Source organism: Engystomops pustulosus, chromosome 1, assembly GCF_040894005.1.
Source record: "Engystomops pustulosus chromosome 1, aEngPut4.maternal, whole genome shotgun sequence".
NCBI lineage: Eukaryota > Metazoa > Chordata > Amphibia > Anura > Leptodactylidae > Engystomops > Engystomops pustulosus.
The window spans coordinates 208,426,680-208,443,965 of NC_092411.1; the positions used below are offsets into that span (position 1 = coordinate 208,426,680).

General features: G+C 39.7%; 1 protein-coding gene across 1 annotated transcript in view; it reads right to left on the reverse strand.

Moving 5' to 3' along the window:
* SYNPO2 (synaptopodin 2) overlaps positions 1-17,286 on the reverse strand; it is a 154,681-nt gene that overhangs the window by 38,814 nt on the left and 98,581 nt on the right. The window contains exon 2 of the mRNA XM_072119195.1: positions 6,034-6,185. Within this exon, the coding sequence (XP_071975296.1) occupies positions 6,034-6,185 (152 nt within the window). The remainder of the gene's footprint in view (positions 1-6,033; positions 6,186-17,286) is intronic.

Here is a 17,286-nt window from a genome sequence, read left to right on the forward strand (position 1 = left end):
AAATTAGCCCAATTGTGTCCTATTAAAGCATAACCGACATTTGAGATAATTTTTAACTGTGTGTGGGGGGGATGTGATGAACATTTTTTCTAATATACTTCATTAACAAATTCTGCTTAGCTTGTAAAAAAAAATCAAGCTACTCCCTAACATAGAGATCTGCATTCCAGCCTGTATAGTGTGGGGCTTATTTACTAAAGGTCCGCGGCGGCACTTTCGTCGGTTTTTCTGACTTTTTGGGGACTTTTCTGGGACATATATTCAACAGGGGATAGTGTCGCATGCGATCGGATTTTGGCGCAACTGCGCTGGCTTTCATACGGCAGAAATCGGGGGGGGGGGGGGGGAAGGCCGTCAGATGATCCGACTGATTCGGACTGAGCACTGAATTTAACTATAAAATTGTGTAGCAAGATCAAGTACTTGCATACAGGAAGAAGATGGTGAACCCTGTCGGACCTGAACGGGAAAGCGACACATGTAGGATATCGGGCACACGATCTTAATGAATCGCAGCAGACTGCATTCCAGTCGGACAATGCACTTTTATGAACTCTGCGGACCTGGAAAGTGAATGTTTCCCTTTGTGTCTATGGAGAATTCCATGAGCTCACATCTAACACTGCCTTTGTTTGGTTCAACAGCTTTGAAATGGGAGGATTAACCCCTTCACTTTCAGCTTGATCTTTGAAAATAATGCTCATAGCATATTATAGCCAGGGAGAAAGCAAAAAGGGTTAATACTCACAGCTGTGTAACAAACAGGAGAGGAGAAAGCGACCCATCTTCAATACCCTAGACAGATTTGCCATAGCAACAATGTAACTAAGAGGCACTTTGCGGCCTGTTTCTTTACAAACTAAGCAGAATTTTTTAATGAAACAGTCTGTGAAGTTACAGAAAGGAGGGGCTCTGGTATCGCCCACCAGAGCCTGTCTAGCTCATTAACATCAATTTAAAAGTTTATTTTAGAAAGAAGGAGGCCAGGGATTACAAATATACAATAATTATTACAGTCACTGACTTGGTGCGCTTGCCCTCAAATCGCTACCAGCTGTCTGAGGATAGCGGGCGACTGGATAAATAAGAATGAGTTTAGGTGCGTGCATAATTATAGAGCGACGAAGCCATGAGCTTCTCAGGCTAATTTGCATATTTTTATAACATTATATTCTTGCTCTTATGGGAGCCCTTGATTTAGCTGCGACAGTTTCTATCATCCCCTAGAGGTAACGAGCATTTATAATAGGAAAACTTATTTGGAAAACGTATTTGCATATTTCCCGGAACCCCCTAGTAGAGCATCAATAGCTATAAGTCTTCACACACCTGCAAGCCAGTCCTAATTAGCAAAGTCTCTGTAAGGGGAACTCTTACTCCCTCACTCTATTCAAAAGCCTTTCACTCAGCGAAACCAGTTCCCTGCGCTGCACTGAGGAGACACATTAAAACTGGCATATCCTATATATTGATCTGCTGCGCCTGGCAGTAAGGTGTTTCTAATTTAAAGAAGGCACAGCACTCTTAATAAGATCCATTTTTGTTTTTAAATGTACACCATATAAGAGCTGCATAATTGTGACCTATAATTTATGCCAATTTCAGGGATAACATGTATAAAATTTGTAGGCCGCTGGTGGCCATATCTTCTAATGCTGAGCCCAAACCATTTTTTGGAATGGTAAAAATTTGAAACTTTTTAGACTTGTGAGATCAGTTTTAATATAAAGTTACATATTGTTTCTAAAATACCCACTTTCCTCAGGATCCCTTTCTGCTATAAAACTCTGCACAAACTATTGACTAAGTGATCAATGGAATGAAATAGAATATCTGAATATCTGGAGTGCCTTTTTTCCTAATATTGTAGGAAATAGTAGCCAATTTAAGATTATTTAATTTGGAACAGATAGACTCCCAAGGAATGTGAGACAGGCATTAAAAACTATTAGTGGTCGGCAGTAAAGTTGTAACATTAGCAAGTTGTGCTGAACAATAAGAACATGACCTGGAAACAAGTAGTGCTTGTACTGTTCCTATCCAAAGGCTGGGTAATAGTTATCAAAGCACTATCTGTTATATTAAGGAAATCATTAAAAAATGAGGGAACCTGTCATCAGGGATCTCATTTTCACTAAAGACAGGTTACAGAAGTCCATTACAGCTGCAGTGCAAATATGCCTCTCTGTCATCTTTAAGTATTTGCATTACAATATAATTGTGTGATATAACTTACCTTGCACCCTCACAGAATCCTCTGTGTAGTCCTATGGGTTGGGCTTTGATTTGGATGCATTTCAAAAAATAAAATATGACTTGTCTGTGCTGCAGACTGCTCAGCTCTTGGCCCCCAACTTTGTGCTCCTGTACAGCTCCTCCCTGATGTCACATGACCAGACTCCTCCTGCTCTTCACAGACACAGCACAGACAAGTCACATGTTGTTTTTTCTAGTGGGATAGAGGATAACTAGTTGTGTCTAGACAACTCCTTTATGAGTCATTTGAGCAGTCCTACTCAATAATTAACAACTATCCTTGAATTCATAATCATACGGAGAAGGCACTTATCAATAAGCGTGCTACACACTTGCAGGTAAGAATGCTAGTTTAACACCACAGGTTCCCTTAAATACAAGAAGCAGTACAATTTCAGTGCTTCAGTTATTGATTCCAAAATTTGTCTGGATGAGAAACAAGCAGCGTTGTTGCCTCCTTAAAAGGCTGTGGACTTGCGAAGATGCATATTGTGCTGACAATAACCAAGCTGCCAGCCAAAACTCATTTCTCACAGAACCGTCACTGTATTAACTCAATTTATAGTTGGCAGACAAAAAGACACTTCTAAGTACAGCTTGTGTCAAGCAAATAGTATGTATAGATATAAAATGTAAAGTAAACATCTATTGTCACCATTGCAATACATTGTACTGACTACTAACTTTCATCAAAAGACTGTGGTTGGAGAGATTGTTATTTTACCATCTAAATATCTTACCCATTGTAAAATGCCTCTCATATGTAGGAGGAAATGGCTTTGAACATTGAAAAATACACTGCTGTTAACGTAAAGGGAGTCTACCACCTCCATCAAGCATTATAATCTGCTGACACCTTATAGGAGAAATTCATTGTGATTCCCATCAGACCTTTATGTCTAATAAACCATTTCTAAGATAGTCCCGGTTTAATCTGTATGCTAATGAGACAATTGGTGTACCTGGGTTGTGTCCCCAGCCCCTGGAACACTGATTCCCCCTCATTTTGACAAAACATATCTGATGGAAAGGGTTGTGGTCCAATCAGGAATAGAAGTACTCCATGGGCTTCATGAATTTAGCACACCAACTGCCTCATTAGCATATGGAGGAAAATGGGAATTTCTCAAAAACAGTAAAGGTATTTTTGAAATCATAGTGCTTCAATCTGTTTTTCAGATTGTAATAGATTATAATACTTGGGGAGTTGGTAGACTCTCTTCCACTGTAGTGCAGGACCTGCAACAGAGGATGACATTAAGTAAGTGGAAAAAAGTACAGCTAATATAGCAGCTTTGTATTACCTCTGTGTGAAATTTTTGCTTTACCTGTATTTTTTATTGAAAGAAAAATTAAGGTTACAGCTAAAATCTAGTTGGAAAATATAGATTAAAGTAAATTTACCACTTTAATAATGCCTATGTAACGGCTGTGCCAAAACATCACACTATCCGTAGTTGGCAGAATGGGTGGCGTTAATTTGTGTGTGAACTGTGGCTTAGTGTTTTAGTTTTACTATCTGAGCCACACCCTGCTCCTTGCATTTCAGCCTGCCCAGCAAGGGTTACTAGCCTGATTGACAGTTCCCCCCAGTCTGGGAATTGCCTTATATACTTGCCTACTCTGTGTTATCCCACTTTCCCTGTCTCAGACCTGTGTTAGTATTCTTTGCACCAGTGTGAACACTGGTCTATCTCAGTATTCCTGTTACCTGTCCGCTCCACCTTCCAGCAGCTACCAGACGAAATAAGTCTTCCCTGTCATCTTGTAGGGTGACTCAGGGACCATCAGTTAGTTTGACCTTGTCAGAGCGGTTTATCTGCTTTAGGCAGTGCCTTAGCCTGCAGGGACATCGCAGGGTGAGTTTGCCACTACCTAGTCTGACAGCTAGCGCCAAGCCTGGTTGTGGTTGCATGGTTGCTGGACAGGTACTGACAGCCTATTTAAAACAAGCATACCTCCTTCCAGCTGAGGACATGCTGATGCAGGATTTTTTTCTGATTATCGCTAAAACCTTGTCTTTTCTGAAAAAATTAGCTTTTAAAATTATGCAAATTAGTGTGTGCACTCAGCTAGAATGAGGTATTCTTGGTTTAAATAGGCATTTTCAAATTGGTAGATTTCCTTCAAAGTAATTGGTTATACAGGCAGTTACAAGATAGGGTCCATAGGCTTGTTCATAAGTTGAATTTGTATGTAAGTCGAAACTGTATATTTTTTAATTGTAGATTATAGGGACCAAAACATTTTTTTCCCCAGTGACAATTGGAGTTGGACCAATGATTATCAATAAAGCTTCATTACAGACACTTTAGAGCTGATCATTGCAGTCTGGGACTATAGTAAAGCATTCAGAGATCTTAACCAGAGGTCACAGTGGGCAGAGGGGTCTGTCTTTAACTAGGGGTCGTCTGCATGTTGCTTGTCCTTAAGTAGGGGACCGCCTGTATTAACATTTGACATGCTGGGAGCTGATCAATCCCACTGGTATATCTTCAAAACTGTGACTTGAAATTCCTAGCCCCAAATGTTAAAGGAAACCTACCATTTCAAATGGTAGGTTTAAGCTGTAAACACCGAGCACCAGCTCAGGGTGAGCTGGTGCCGGTGCTTAGTTTCGTTACTGTTAAAACCGCGGTATCGCGGTTTTAACACTTTTTAAACTTTATAGCATAAACTGCTTCGGCGCTGCGTGCGCACGATCGTGCGCGCGCCTACATAGGAAATGCCGCAGGCGTTGCGCGCGCACGGTCGCGCGCAGCGCCGAAGCGGCTTCGGCTATAAAGTTTAAAAAGTGTTAAAACCGCGATACCGCGGTTTTAACACTAACGAAACTAAGCACCGGCACCAACTCACCCTGAGCTGGTGCTTGGTGTTTACAGCTTAAACCTACCATTTGAAATGGTAGGTTTCCTTTAAATCTGTAATGGGGCTCTGTATAAGATAACTTATAAATTATAGTAGTCATAAGGTAAAGGACATTCAATGACATTCTACAATCACACAACTGAAACCATAATCCATATAAAAGCTGAAAATCCTATTCCGGGTGATGGTGTAATGACCCACAGGTGCCATGATCCTTTCAGTTTATGTCTTTGGATCCGCAGTTAGTTTATAATAATGCATATCACAGCCATGCGAATTCATCCCATAAAAGCAGGAGTAGACAATAACAGTATAACGAATTCTGACCATATGTGTCACATTATTGTACTTTTTTGTTAATCCAGGGATATGTTTTAGAGTTTGCATATTACTTGACTTAAAGGGGCCATATGATGTCTAAACAATAGCGTCACATCACACAGTCCTCAAATAGCAGCGCCACTCAATTTGGATATGGATGTAGAACTCAAAACAATGGGCCACTTTTACTAAGGTCCTGGCACCAGTTTTCTGGTGGTCTTTTATGTACAAACATGCACATGTATTTAGGAAGAAATGTGACACATTTGTGGCACGCGACCCCTTTGTCTCGCAGCCGCACTTCTCTTCACGCAACACAAATTGCGTCACTGAAAGGGGCGTTCAGTGGACTATGCGCCACATATATCATGCAAAGTCCAACAGAAGTATGTTGCAGACCTCATAATAAAGGTGCATCAAATAAAGTTGGTGCACTGTGTTGGAGCAGTGCGGAAGCGGCAGACTCATAAAGAACAAGCGTCACAATACATCTGCTGCACCCTGCACACTACAAAGGAAAACTACACATAGTGCAGTTTACACAGTTTTTAGTAAATGTGCCCCAATATCTTTGTAATATGTTCTCACCTTTTCACAAGCATCTGGAGACTATCAATAGATTTTTCGATAATACCCACAACTTCCGAATAGGGTATGTCAGTGCAGTTTTTCCCATTGATAGAGATAACTTCGTCTCCCACACATAATCCTGCATTGCAAGCTTTACTCATACTTCGGACCTGAAAAAAGACAGAATTGATTAATACTGGGTTTTTGAGGGGTAAATATATTGCAATATTATAAATTGTGCCTTGTGTAAAATATATGTGTTACACTGCCCATTGTTAAGCCCCTCCATGCTGAGGCTTCACAGGCTGTTAGACTGTTTCATCCTCTCCTTTGCTCCCTCAAAAACCCTCTCTCTGCCTGATATCATTGCAGCAGTGGACGTTTCAGCACACAGTGGGAGTTAGAAGTGCTCCTTGCACACTGTAACAGCTTGTAAGACTACAGCTCTGAGGGGCTCCGGTAACACCCCCAGGAGCTCATAAGCATAATTTTAAAAGTTAATTTTAGAAGGAAGGAGGCCATAGATAAGAAATATAATAAGATTGTCATAGTATGGATCTATGAGTACTGTTAATTGTCCCTGGTTTATTATGCTTAATGTTGATGGTGGATTTGCTTTGTTTGTTGCTAATCCTGAAAGCTGAAGCGCTTTTTTAAAATGTATTAGGTCTAAGGTCTGAAAGGGTAGCACATACAGCTTGAAACTGATGGAAGATTAACATTAAAAGTAATACACTGGTAGTGATATAGGAAGTTTTTAACTTGTAATTCATCAATAATGTTAGTGAAATAGCTGCTGGGAGATCCCAGTCTAACACCACTTGGGCTATATCAACAATGGTCAATATGACTAATATGGACTGTTTAACTTATTCATCTTTTAACAAGTTTTCATTATGCCCTTTGATCATTTGGAGACACTTTTTATGGGAGTCTAGCAAGACAAAGTAATATACCTACAATATATACATCTGTCATGCGTACTGCATATAGAGTACACAATATCAAGAAAGTGATGTTCTGACAGTTCCCCTTTAAGAGACGGTAATAGCCTCTACATCCACACAGCAGAAAGTCGCTCACTTATATTTGAGACCCTTGTTATTGAATGTTAACTGCAGACCTCAAGATAGAATATAGAACATCATAAAACATCATAGAATTGCCAAATATGGATAAAATACAGTATTTCAGAAAAGAATCGTGCTAATTCTGTCTTCAACTTTTTGACTTTAGTCATTCTGCTAAACTCCAACCACTTTTATTGTTCATCAACTAGAAAAACAAATTTTGGAATTTAAAATATGAAGACCCACATGTCATGCACCTGGGAATTTTTCTTCATGAGCCTTTTTTTTTTTAATGTATGTATAATGAGAAAAATTCATTAACATAATTGTAAAAGTTGGAGGCCATGGATATCAAATAAGTGTCTGCGGATTATCATGCTTGATTTTGATGGTAAATCTTTCTGCACAGCCTAAAATTCCATGTACCCTGCATTCATCTCACACTACCAGCACATCCATGTGCCCCTTCTTTTCATACAACCTGATCTCCATAGCGTATCTCCAAAGTGGGATGCCCTTGACCTGCCCCAACCTCAAATTATGACACTCCCCGATACAGGGCTCACACTATATAACAGTGATGGTTAACCTATGGCACTGCTGCAAGAGGTGTTACTCAGAGCCCTTTCTGTGGGCACTCAGGCCATCACCAGAGATGACTCCAGGTATCTTCCTGCAGTCCCAGACAGCCCAGGACTTGCTGTGCACAGAGCTATTTTATAGTGACAGCTCTACCAGGGACTATTTTCTGCTTTATTGGTTCCTCAGGGGGCTGGTATCAATGAAAACTGTGACAGAGAAGGGAGTATAAATCACAAATTAAATTTCTGTGTTGGCACTTTGAAAAAATTAAGCGGGTCTTTGTTATTGTTTGGGCACTCGGCCTCTAAAAGGTTCGCCATCACTGCTATGTAATGTCCTCCTTTATTGCCCCCACATAGCATGATGTTCCCTTCTTGTGCCCCCATACCCTGTACAATTCCCCTGAGGTCTTTCCTCTAATGTGATATATAAACTATTGATGCCTCTCTTCTTGTAGCTCCTTCCATTTGCCCCTAGGTTTAATTTCTCACCCTTTCAGTAACCCATTCCTACCAATAAAGCCCCCTTTTATAGTTCCCATTTAAATTGCCCCCTCTTCTGCAGCCCCTCCTTTAATGCCTACTTTTGTACATCCTTAGTATAACACCTCCTTTTATGAAGTCCCCACATATAATCCCACTTATTGACAAACATCATTCTAATGTTCCATTTTCTGTAAAATCCCCACCCCATCACAGACAGAATCTTCTAAAATGACAAACCACTGGGGAATGATCCCCCCTGGGTTAATCTGAAAGCTGATAGACAACATTTTAACGTCCTATTTCACGCAATGGAGTTGCACATTACTAGAAATGTGGATGCCACCATTTCAGAGACTTTCTTGTAATTGCAGTTCACAGTAAATGATATGAAGACAGTTGATGCCAAACGTCGTAATCCTAACATTTACAAATATGGAATGGTATTCAGAGTTTATTCCCCCAGTGTAAGAATGTAAATAACCCAGTATTTATGAAAGCAATAAGGAAAAAGATGCTAATGCAAAATCCTCTGTAACAATCCTTCACCAGCCAGATGTTTCCATTAAGATCTAAGTTCCAGCTTCTGCAACTAGGAAATATAAATATTAGTATTAAAGATTGCTTGGAAGTGATATGTATTTCTAGATGCCACATCAGAGCTGCACACTAGACAATAGGGCAACATGTTTCTCAGTTAAAGAGGTTTTACACCATGGCGTAGACCTAAAGAACTGCTCAAATATTACAGTGAAACAGACCATTTTCTATGCAATGTGACTATGGTGAGTCATTGTTTTCTTACCTGTCCTTACCAATAATTATAATGATAATAATACAACCTGTTTCTTTCGACCTGCTGGGCATCCCTGAAACAAGGATCTAGGAGGATGACACTGCATCACCCGCTGCACTGTGCTTTGATGGTCTGCACATAGGTGGGGAGGAGGGGTAGGCATACTAATCTCTCCAATGTGCACTTTCCAGGTCATTCCTCCTATTCCCACTTTCCCATCCACCTTAATTCAAAACTCTCACTCACGTCTCCAAGGCTTCTCCAGAGCTGCACCTATTCAATGGAAGCCCTGCCCTGGACTATTAGACTAAAGACTACTAGACTTGAAACCCATCTCTTTAGGCAGGCCTATCACACTCTTTAACTACATTAAGTTTCAACTCTCTCATAGGCTGCAGGGTGACTTGGACAAACTGAATGTTTGGTCATCCACTTGGCAAATGAGGTTTAATGTGGATAAATGTAATGTTATGCACCTGGGGGCCAATTATTATTACTATTGCACACCAGTATGTCAGTGTTCATGGTTTACAATCCTTCATCCTGATAGTGGATGTTCTTTAAGAGTTTGAAGCCCCTTATACACTTACATTGAACCTGTCACCATACTTTTCACTACTCAACTACCATAACTCTCAGGTAGGAATGAAATATCCTTTTTAGCATTGTCTCTTTGATGTTAAACTTTACCTATAAAATGCTGCTTCCATATATGAACCACATTAGGTGAGATGTGTATATTATGGACATGGAGCTTCAGGAAGATGGAAACACAACAAACCAGACACATCAGAAACCTGTAATGAGGAAAAACTTGTAATTTATGACAAGACCTATGTCTTGTGATGAATTAGGCACACTAAGCTAAGGTAGTTAAGGGGTATCAAGGTCAGTATGGAAAACAGTGGTTTTTATAAATGCCTGTCACAGAGTTTTGGGTTGGACTCTGCTCATACAAGATCTGGTATCAGTGATGAAAACCAACCTAGGCAAACACGACTTTCCTTCATAACTCTAAGCCATTTAGGCCTCAATACACAGTACTGACACATTTTGTGGGAACTGGGTGACTAATGTAAAGGGCAATTTTTGATCCGCTAAACTACCAGCCCACTCAAGTAAAGAATGAAATATCCATTCTAGAATTCCCTCTTTTGTGTTAAAACTTACCCTTCTACTTATAAAGACTGTCTCCAAAGCCATATCTAAATAAACTAAAAAAAAGTTACTTTTTTGACAAAGATGAGTTTTATTTTGGGCTCTATATCAGTTAGAATCATGGTTCTGGCATCAGATGAGAATCTCATCCTTCAAAAGGCATTAGTGGTAGAACTAAAGATACTAGTTCAGATTATGAGCTGCAGATATAGATCCTCATTCCTGACTAAGTCATAAACTGCCTGTATCTCTGGTTCTATAGGACACAGAACTCCTGATGCATTTTGAGAGATGGGAATCTCATCTTTATAATGAAACCAGAATCATGGTTCTAGCTTCTAGAATTAATCAGTCTCTCACTTGTGTCTGTACCTCATATATATTTACAATGTTTACCTTTGTGTTCATGTTTTTTTTATATTTATACCTCCTCATTTTAAATTCACAGGTTTCATTATCTATCTGCTGGATTTTTATAGATATGGAGGGGATATTTATCATACACCTGTATTTTCACAGTGGCATACATCAAGAGACTTCCACCTCTTGATGTATTGGGGCAGGCTGTCGGTTATTCTTGTAGAAACAAACGCAGCCGGTCAGCCCATTCCCAGCCGGCCGCGCCCTCTGCTTTGCTGTCCGCGCCCCCTTCACACCCTATTGGAGTGAAGGTGGCAGATTGGGGCAAATAATCACAGGTGCTAGCAATAAGCTAGGATTTGTGATTATTTCAGGGCCTCTGTGCCACGTCAGTGTCCTGATAAATATGCCCCATAGTCTATATTTTCTAGCGTGTGCCATATTTCAGTATTTTCTTTTTGTCTTTGGAGTGTTCGGCAGGGATACATTTAGGCAATAGCTTGTTTACAGTTAAAGGTGATGAAAATCAATTAGACATCCGAGACTAGAAAAGCCAGCAAAATTTTGTTTATAACCACTGGTATCAAGAATGGGATCAGTTCCCAGTATGAAATAAGTGGCAGGAGGCTATAGGCATTTTGATTACCCCGACTGAGTGTTTTTAGTGAATTAATAGGTACCGCAGCTCTGTAAATATGGATACTAACCAGTAAAGAAATCTTTTAGGTGATTGAGATAGTTTTACATTTTTAGGATTCTTTAAGGAAATTAATTTACAAATTCAAGGACATGTGTCATTTAAGATACATAACTACATATTACTATACTAATTCTTTTCGTAAGTCCAGAGATATGTAGCAGAGTAAGAGAGCTTGGACCCTTGAACTGAACCCAGTGACGATAAGATGGTCATTCAATTCAAGAGAAATGATCCTCCAATTCAAGTGTCAAAAGCAGTCACTGGAAAGAACAGTAATCCTCTATAATGACAACTTCAGATTGGGATCCACTGGTGAGCTTTCCCCGTGAAGAGGAAGAAAGACTTATGGACACTTCCCCTCACCCATCCCAACCGAGTCCTGTCATACTAATTTGTTGCCCAACATACTAGTTATTGAAAGGATTTACTGGATAATATGAACAATACTTAAAAAAAAAAAAAAAAATTTAAATCATGGTCATATAGTAATTCCTATAACCACATAAATAATAAAAGGTCAATGTATACTATATTGGCCTGTATGTATATTATCCTTGTCAATATAGAGTATGAGGTTTCCTCTTATTACACAGTAAAACACATTCATGTGGATAAACCCTTAGGAATGTACAGTTTTCAACCACCTGTCTGAGAAGGAGTAAAGGATGAGAGGAAATGAAGTAACTAAGAAAAGCTGATGAGATAACCCCATAAGTTGCTCAAGACACACATATATCTCTGTGCACAAGTCTACGGCTCTACATAGTTTTGTAACTTAACTCAGTGCATTCAATTCTGCATTTAACTAAGCTGTAATCACAGAAGTGTAATATTTCCCAATGTAGATGGAGCACTACTTGTGAAGATATGCCCATCTTCATTTTTGTTTCTCTTCCAGGGGGAGAAATATAAGTAGTAATGAGGTAATGCCCCTGTATTAAGGATCATGAGGACAACATTGAGACATGAAAAGTAAATCTCTGTTACTAGTGCAGTGGAGAGTACAAAGTATTGAGACATGATACATTTTGTCATTTGCCATTCATTCACATGCTGCTCTGCCTAATAATAATAATTCCTTTATTTATATAGTGCACACAGATTACGCTACACAGAGCTTACCAAATCTGTCCCTGTCCCCAATGGGGTTCACAATCTGATCAACTAACCAGTATGTTTTGGAGTCTGGGAGGAAACCCACGCAAACACGGAGAGAACATGCAAACTCTTTGCAGATGTTGACCCTGGGACTTGTACCCAGGTCCCCAGCGCTGCAAGGCTGTAATTCTAACCACTAAACCACCGTGCTGCCCACCTAAGCTGCCAATGTACCTAGACAGATTGGGGCAGATTTATCAAAAGAGTCGCAAGGTAAGACTGTCTTATGCTCTTGAAGATTCATATAACATTGGTCAATTTACATAATATGGCCAATGGGACACATAAGGTGAACAGAAGACTTTTGTTTCACCTTCCATTGTTAGTTTTTGTTTCTATTGACATATTTCATATCTATAGGCCTTGATATTCCCTGAGTGAGAGAAAATTTCTTATGTTCACTTGTTTCTGTATTTAGATTAATACAAAGTTTCTGAGGTTATGAGGTACTGTAATAATAACCAATTAGAATTTAATCTTGTTACCGTAATTGCTGATTATCTATGATATTTTAACATTAGGACACTGGAGGGAGCTCAGAGTACTAAATAATTACCTAATTATCTGTCTATGGTGCTTGAATCCTTCCTCTGACTTCATTGTGTTACATTCATAGCATTGCTTCATCATTCAGTTTCAGCTACAGAGAGCTGAGACAAGCATTTTTAGCATTCACTTGGAGACATGTAGGTAACCTTAGGTTAATATCAGGAATATTGCTAAGAAAAGAACTATGAATAATGTTTTATATTGACATTTTATTATATTATTTTATTATTTTTATTTTACATTGAAACATAAACACAACAAAGTTCTAAGATGCTTTTTGTTTCAATCTTTTCTTTGAAAGCTTTAGAACTTTTTCTTTTTTCTGCTAACATATCTTCATGAGGGTATGCATATGTATAGCGGATTGACTCATGTGGAATCACTACAGCACCTGTATTAGTCACTCTAGGAATTTATAGTATACCATAAAATTCAGCAAGCCCCATTATCTTGTAGACCAACAATCCAGGTTAGAGATCATCTGCACCAGTGAAATTGTTTTATACAGAGGGCACTATTATTTCAAACCCCATACATATACCTCATTGTCCACATTACAGGGCTGTCATTAGAGGAACTGATTTGTCAGTAACTAGGCTTTGTGTGCCTTTTTTGGTGTACAATTCAGACTTACTTTTAGACTACCAACGCCACCTACGGTAGCGCAAAAAAAATGCCCATATCCGGACAGTGAAGTAATATAAAACGTAACTTTTAATGATACTGAGGATAAGAAGTGGTAGTGTAATAACTGTTGACTACTTCACTTGAGAGACTTCACTTTAAAAACACAGGTGCCTATGGCTCTTAAGTGATCTATAGAGAGCTGTAGCGAACCATTGTAGGAAGGAGAATCCGCCTATAGTAAGGAGAGTATGTGCTCTCCGCAATGTGTATTGGAATACTGAGGGCAGCTAGAGTGGCTAAGGAGACTAATACAGTACGTTCCTTGTGCAAAGGGTTATTATATTTAAACCCAGTACAGCAGGTCCAGTAGTGGGGGGATCAATTGAGATCCCTATACATACTGGACATAGCTACGTCCCTCACATATAGTGTTTCTGTGCTCGCCCTCTGGTAAAATTTCAGGTATAGTCTCTAGCTGGACCCTATCAGTAAGACCTAACCTACATGATCACTGAAGAGCACAAGTGTATCAAGAAGAGCCTAGGTATTCCTGCTAGTTCAAACAACAAAGGATTAGCCCCCCGACATGTTTCACCGGAGCACCGGCTTCATCAGGGGTCGGGCTAATAGTGTGTCAATTCAGACTTAGGCTACATTCACACAGATGTGTTCCGTACCGTCTCCATAGTAATATACGGCACATGGTGCCGTATTCCGTTGAAAGATGGGATATGTCCTATCTTTCTCCTGGCTCCGGAACAGTACAATGCTGCAGTGTGCTGTACCGCTCACGTACGGCGTTGTGCGCCCATTTCCCGTTATGGGGGACGTATATATGCTGTATATATGTCAGCCGTATATAAATTCCCCATACGTGTGTGTGAATGTTACCTCACAGTCATGCACTCGCTACTTTTCTGCCATTGTCCTGAAATGCTTGTTAATAACCAAAGATCCATTTATGGGTCACATTTGACTTCAAAACAGCTTGAGTATATATCGATAATACTAGATGGTAACAATGTGGGTAATTTTTCTTAGAGAGTGATGTGAGGCACAAAACTTGTGTATAAGTCTAGCACCAGTCACTAAGGTAACAATGTCTAGTGTCTAAATTATAAGTCATAGTTGCACTGCTTCACAACTATGTCTAAAATAAATAGAAAGGATGATGTGCATAAAAGGCTTCTAAACTTTCTATTCAATGTTCAATAGGCATCCGAAAACATGATGAGGACAGTTCACAAAATGTGTGTGGCAACTGGAGTTTAATGCAAAGTGGAATTAAATAAATATAAGAAAACTTACAACTGACCTAAAAAAACAGAGCTAAAAACAAAAAAAAAAGATAGATATGTATTTATTTCAGGATCTTCCAAAATAAGGTCATAAATAAATATTTACTTCCTACATAAGGTATCAGGACCAAGCTTCTTGGGAATTAAGGGGGACCCTTATTTTGATTTTCAGTTCTGCAATTTAAGGACCTTTGGGGGAACTTTAAAAGTCCTGGTGGGGCTCTTTATGTACATGTCTGTCAAGAGCCTTCACAAATGTATGAAGATTTCAGGGCTAGAGGTCCCTCTCTACTATTTTGTGGATGGTTTGGGTTACTACGTGCCCCCCTAGAATCCTTTGGCCTCGGGATGGCAGCCTAACTGCCCATATTGTTATCTGTTGTTAGTTTAACAAGTAGTTTGGATAATTCATTACAAAAACCGCTATTTGAGACTAGAGAGTTCCCAAAATGGGGTTCCTCATCTATTACGCAGCATAGAAATCGGCCACAAATATCAGAGTTTGATTTTTAAAGACCATGGTGTTGATACATGGAAAACCCAGGGAGATTTATCAGAAATGTCTGAGGTAAAACTGTTCCAGTTGCCCATGGAAACCAATCAGAGATCAGCCCTAATTTTCTAAACAGCTGTGCAAAAATGGAACTTGAGCTCTGATTGGTTGCCATGGGCAATCAGACTACCAGAGACAGACAGTAACTGAAACAAGACTGCCAGCGACAGTCACTAAAAGAGATTGCCAGCGGCAGACAGTCAGTGAAATGAGACTGCCTGTGACAGTCACTGAAATGAGACTGCCAGCAACAGTCACTGAAATGAGACTGCCAGTGTTAGACAGTCACTGAAATGAGACTGCCAGCAATGGACAGTCCCTGAAAGAGACTTCCAGCAACAGACAGTCACCGAAATTAGACTGTCAGCGACAGACAGTCACTGAGAAAAACTGCCAGCTACAGACAGTCACTGAAATCAGACTGTCAGTGACAGACAGTCATTGAGAGAGATTGCCAGCAACAGACAGTCATGAGAGAAACTGCCAGCAACAGAAAGTCACTGAGAGAGACTGCCAGCAACAGACAGTCATGAGAGAAACTGCCAGCAACAGACAGTCACTGAGAGAGACTTCCAGCGACAAACAGTCACTGAGAGAGACAGTCTATAGATACACATAAAATATTTTTTGTCAACCCAATCTATTTTGCTGTAGCTAAGAGAAATTAATGATAATAATAAAGTTGACCAAATTGAAAATCAATATGGTCAACACATGATGCTTTTAACATGGTGCCAACAAATTGTTCTTTATTTGGATGGGTACAAGTTTCATTCGGGTAAAGATTAATTCTACAGTGGGCCCTAGGCTTGATAGAGATTGTGGGCCTTCCCACCAACTTTGATACATGCCCCTATCCCTGATATTCACACTAAAATTACAGGCGATTCTTAACAAAGCACCTTATCTAGAAATACAGACAACTTCAATAATGACTGATAACACCTCCACACACTAAACATGCTGAAAGCTATTTCACACAGAACAGATTTAGTTATTATTGCACTGATAAGACAGGAGGTAGAGGTGAGATCTAGCAATTTAAAGGTGAGAATTCATCTCCATCATGCCCAGAACTTCATGGGAAGTTATCCCCGTGGTAACTTATCGCTATAGCCCTTTGCAGCACATCTCTTAACTGTGCCACTAAAAATATCACTGACAATTACAGAATAGTGTCCCCTGGATAACAACTTCATTCCACCCTGTTCTCTTAGGATAATATATACCTATGATACCATAACTGACCTCATTGGGGCACATTTACTTACCCGGTCCTGTTTCGATCCAGCGGCGCGTTCCTCTGATGTCCACCATATAATTAAAGAAGTTATACCACGTGTCCCTGTTCAGGCTTCCTCGCCATCCTCTGTCTGTATTTGTCTCTGAGGATGATCTATTTTGTTCTTAGGTTACGTTTTCTCCTTGCTAGTCCGAACACTGCTTTACTCTTTCTTTATTGATTTCCGAAACACCTATCTGCCTCCTGTGGATTTGCTCTGGGTTGAAAACATGTTAAGGAAGTCTACCATCAAGATCAAAAGAATCGATAAACCACTAACTCATAGAGACAGTGACTGTGGTAATATTCTTATATTTTATTATCCATGGCATCCTTCTTTTTAAAATTAAATTTTAAAATTATGCTAATGAGCTTGAAGGACTCCAGAGGGGATTACCAGAGCCCCTCCATGATGCAGATTCATAGGCTGTTGCATTGAGCCTGTGAGATGGCCATGGATAACAAATCAACAAAGATTGCCACAGTTATCACTTACTGCTTAGGGTAGGCTGGGCAATTGGGTAGGGGTAGCTTGGAAGGGTGTTTAGCCTAAGGAGCACTGTATCTACTAAAATATATAATTGGTACTGTGTATAAATCAATATGTTTATTTACAAACTATTTAAACCCCTCCCCCCGCACCAATGCATGTATTT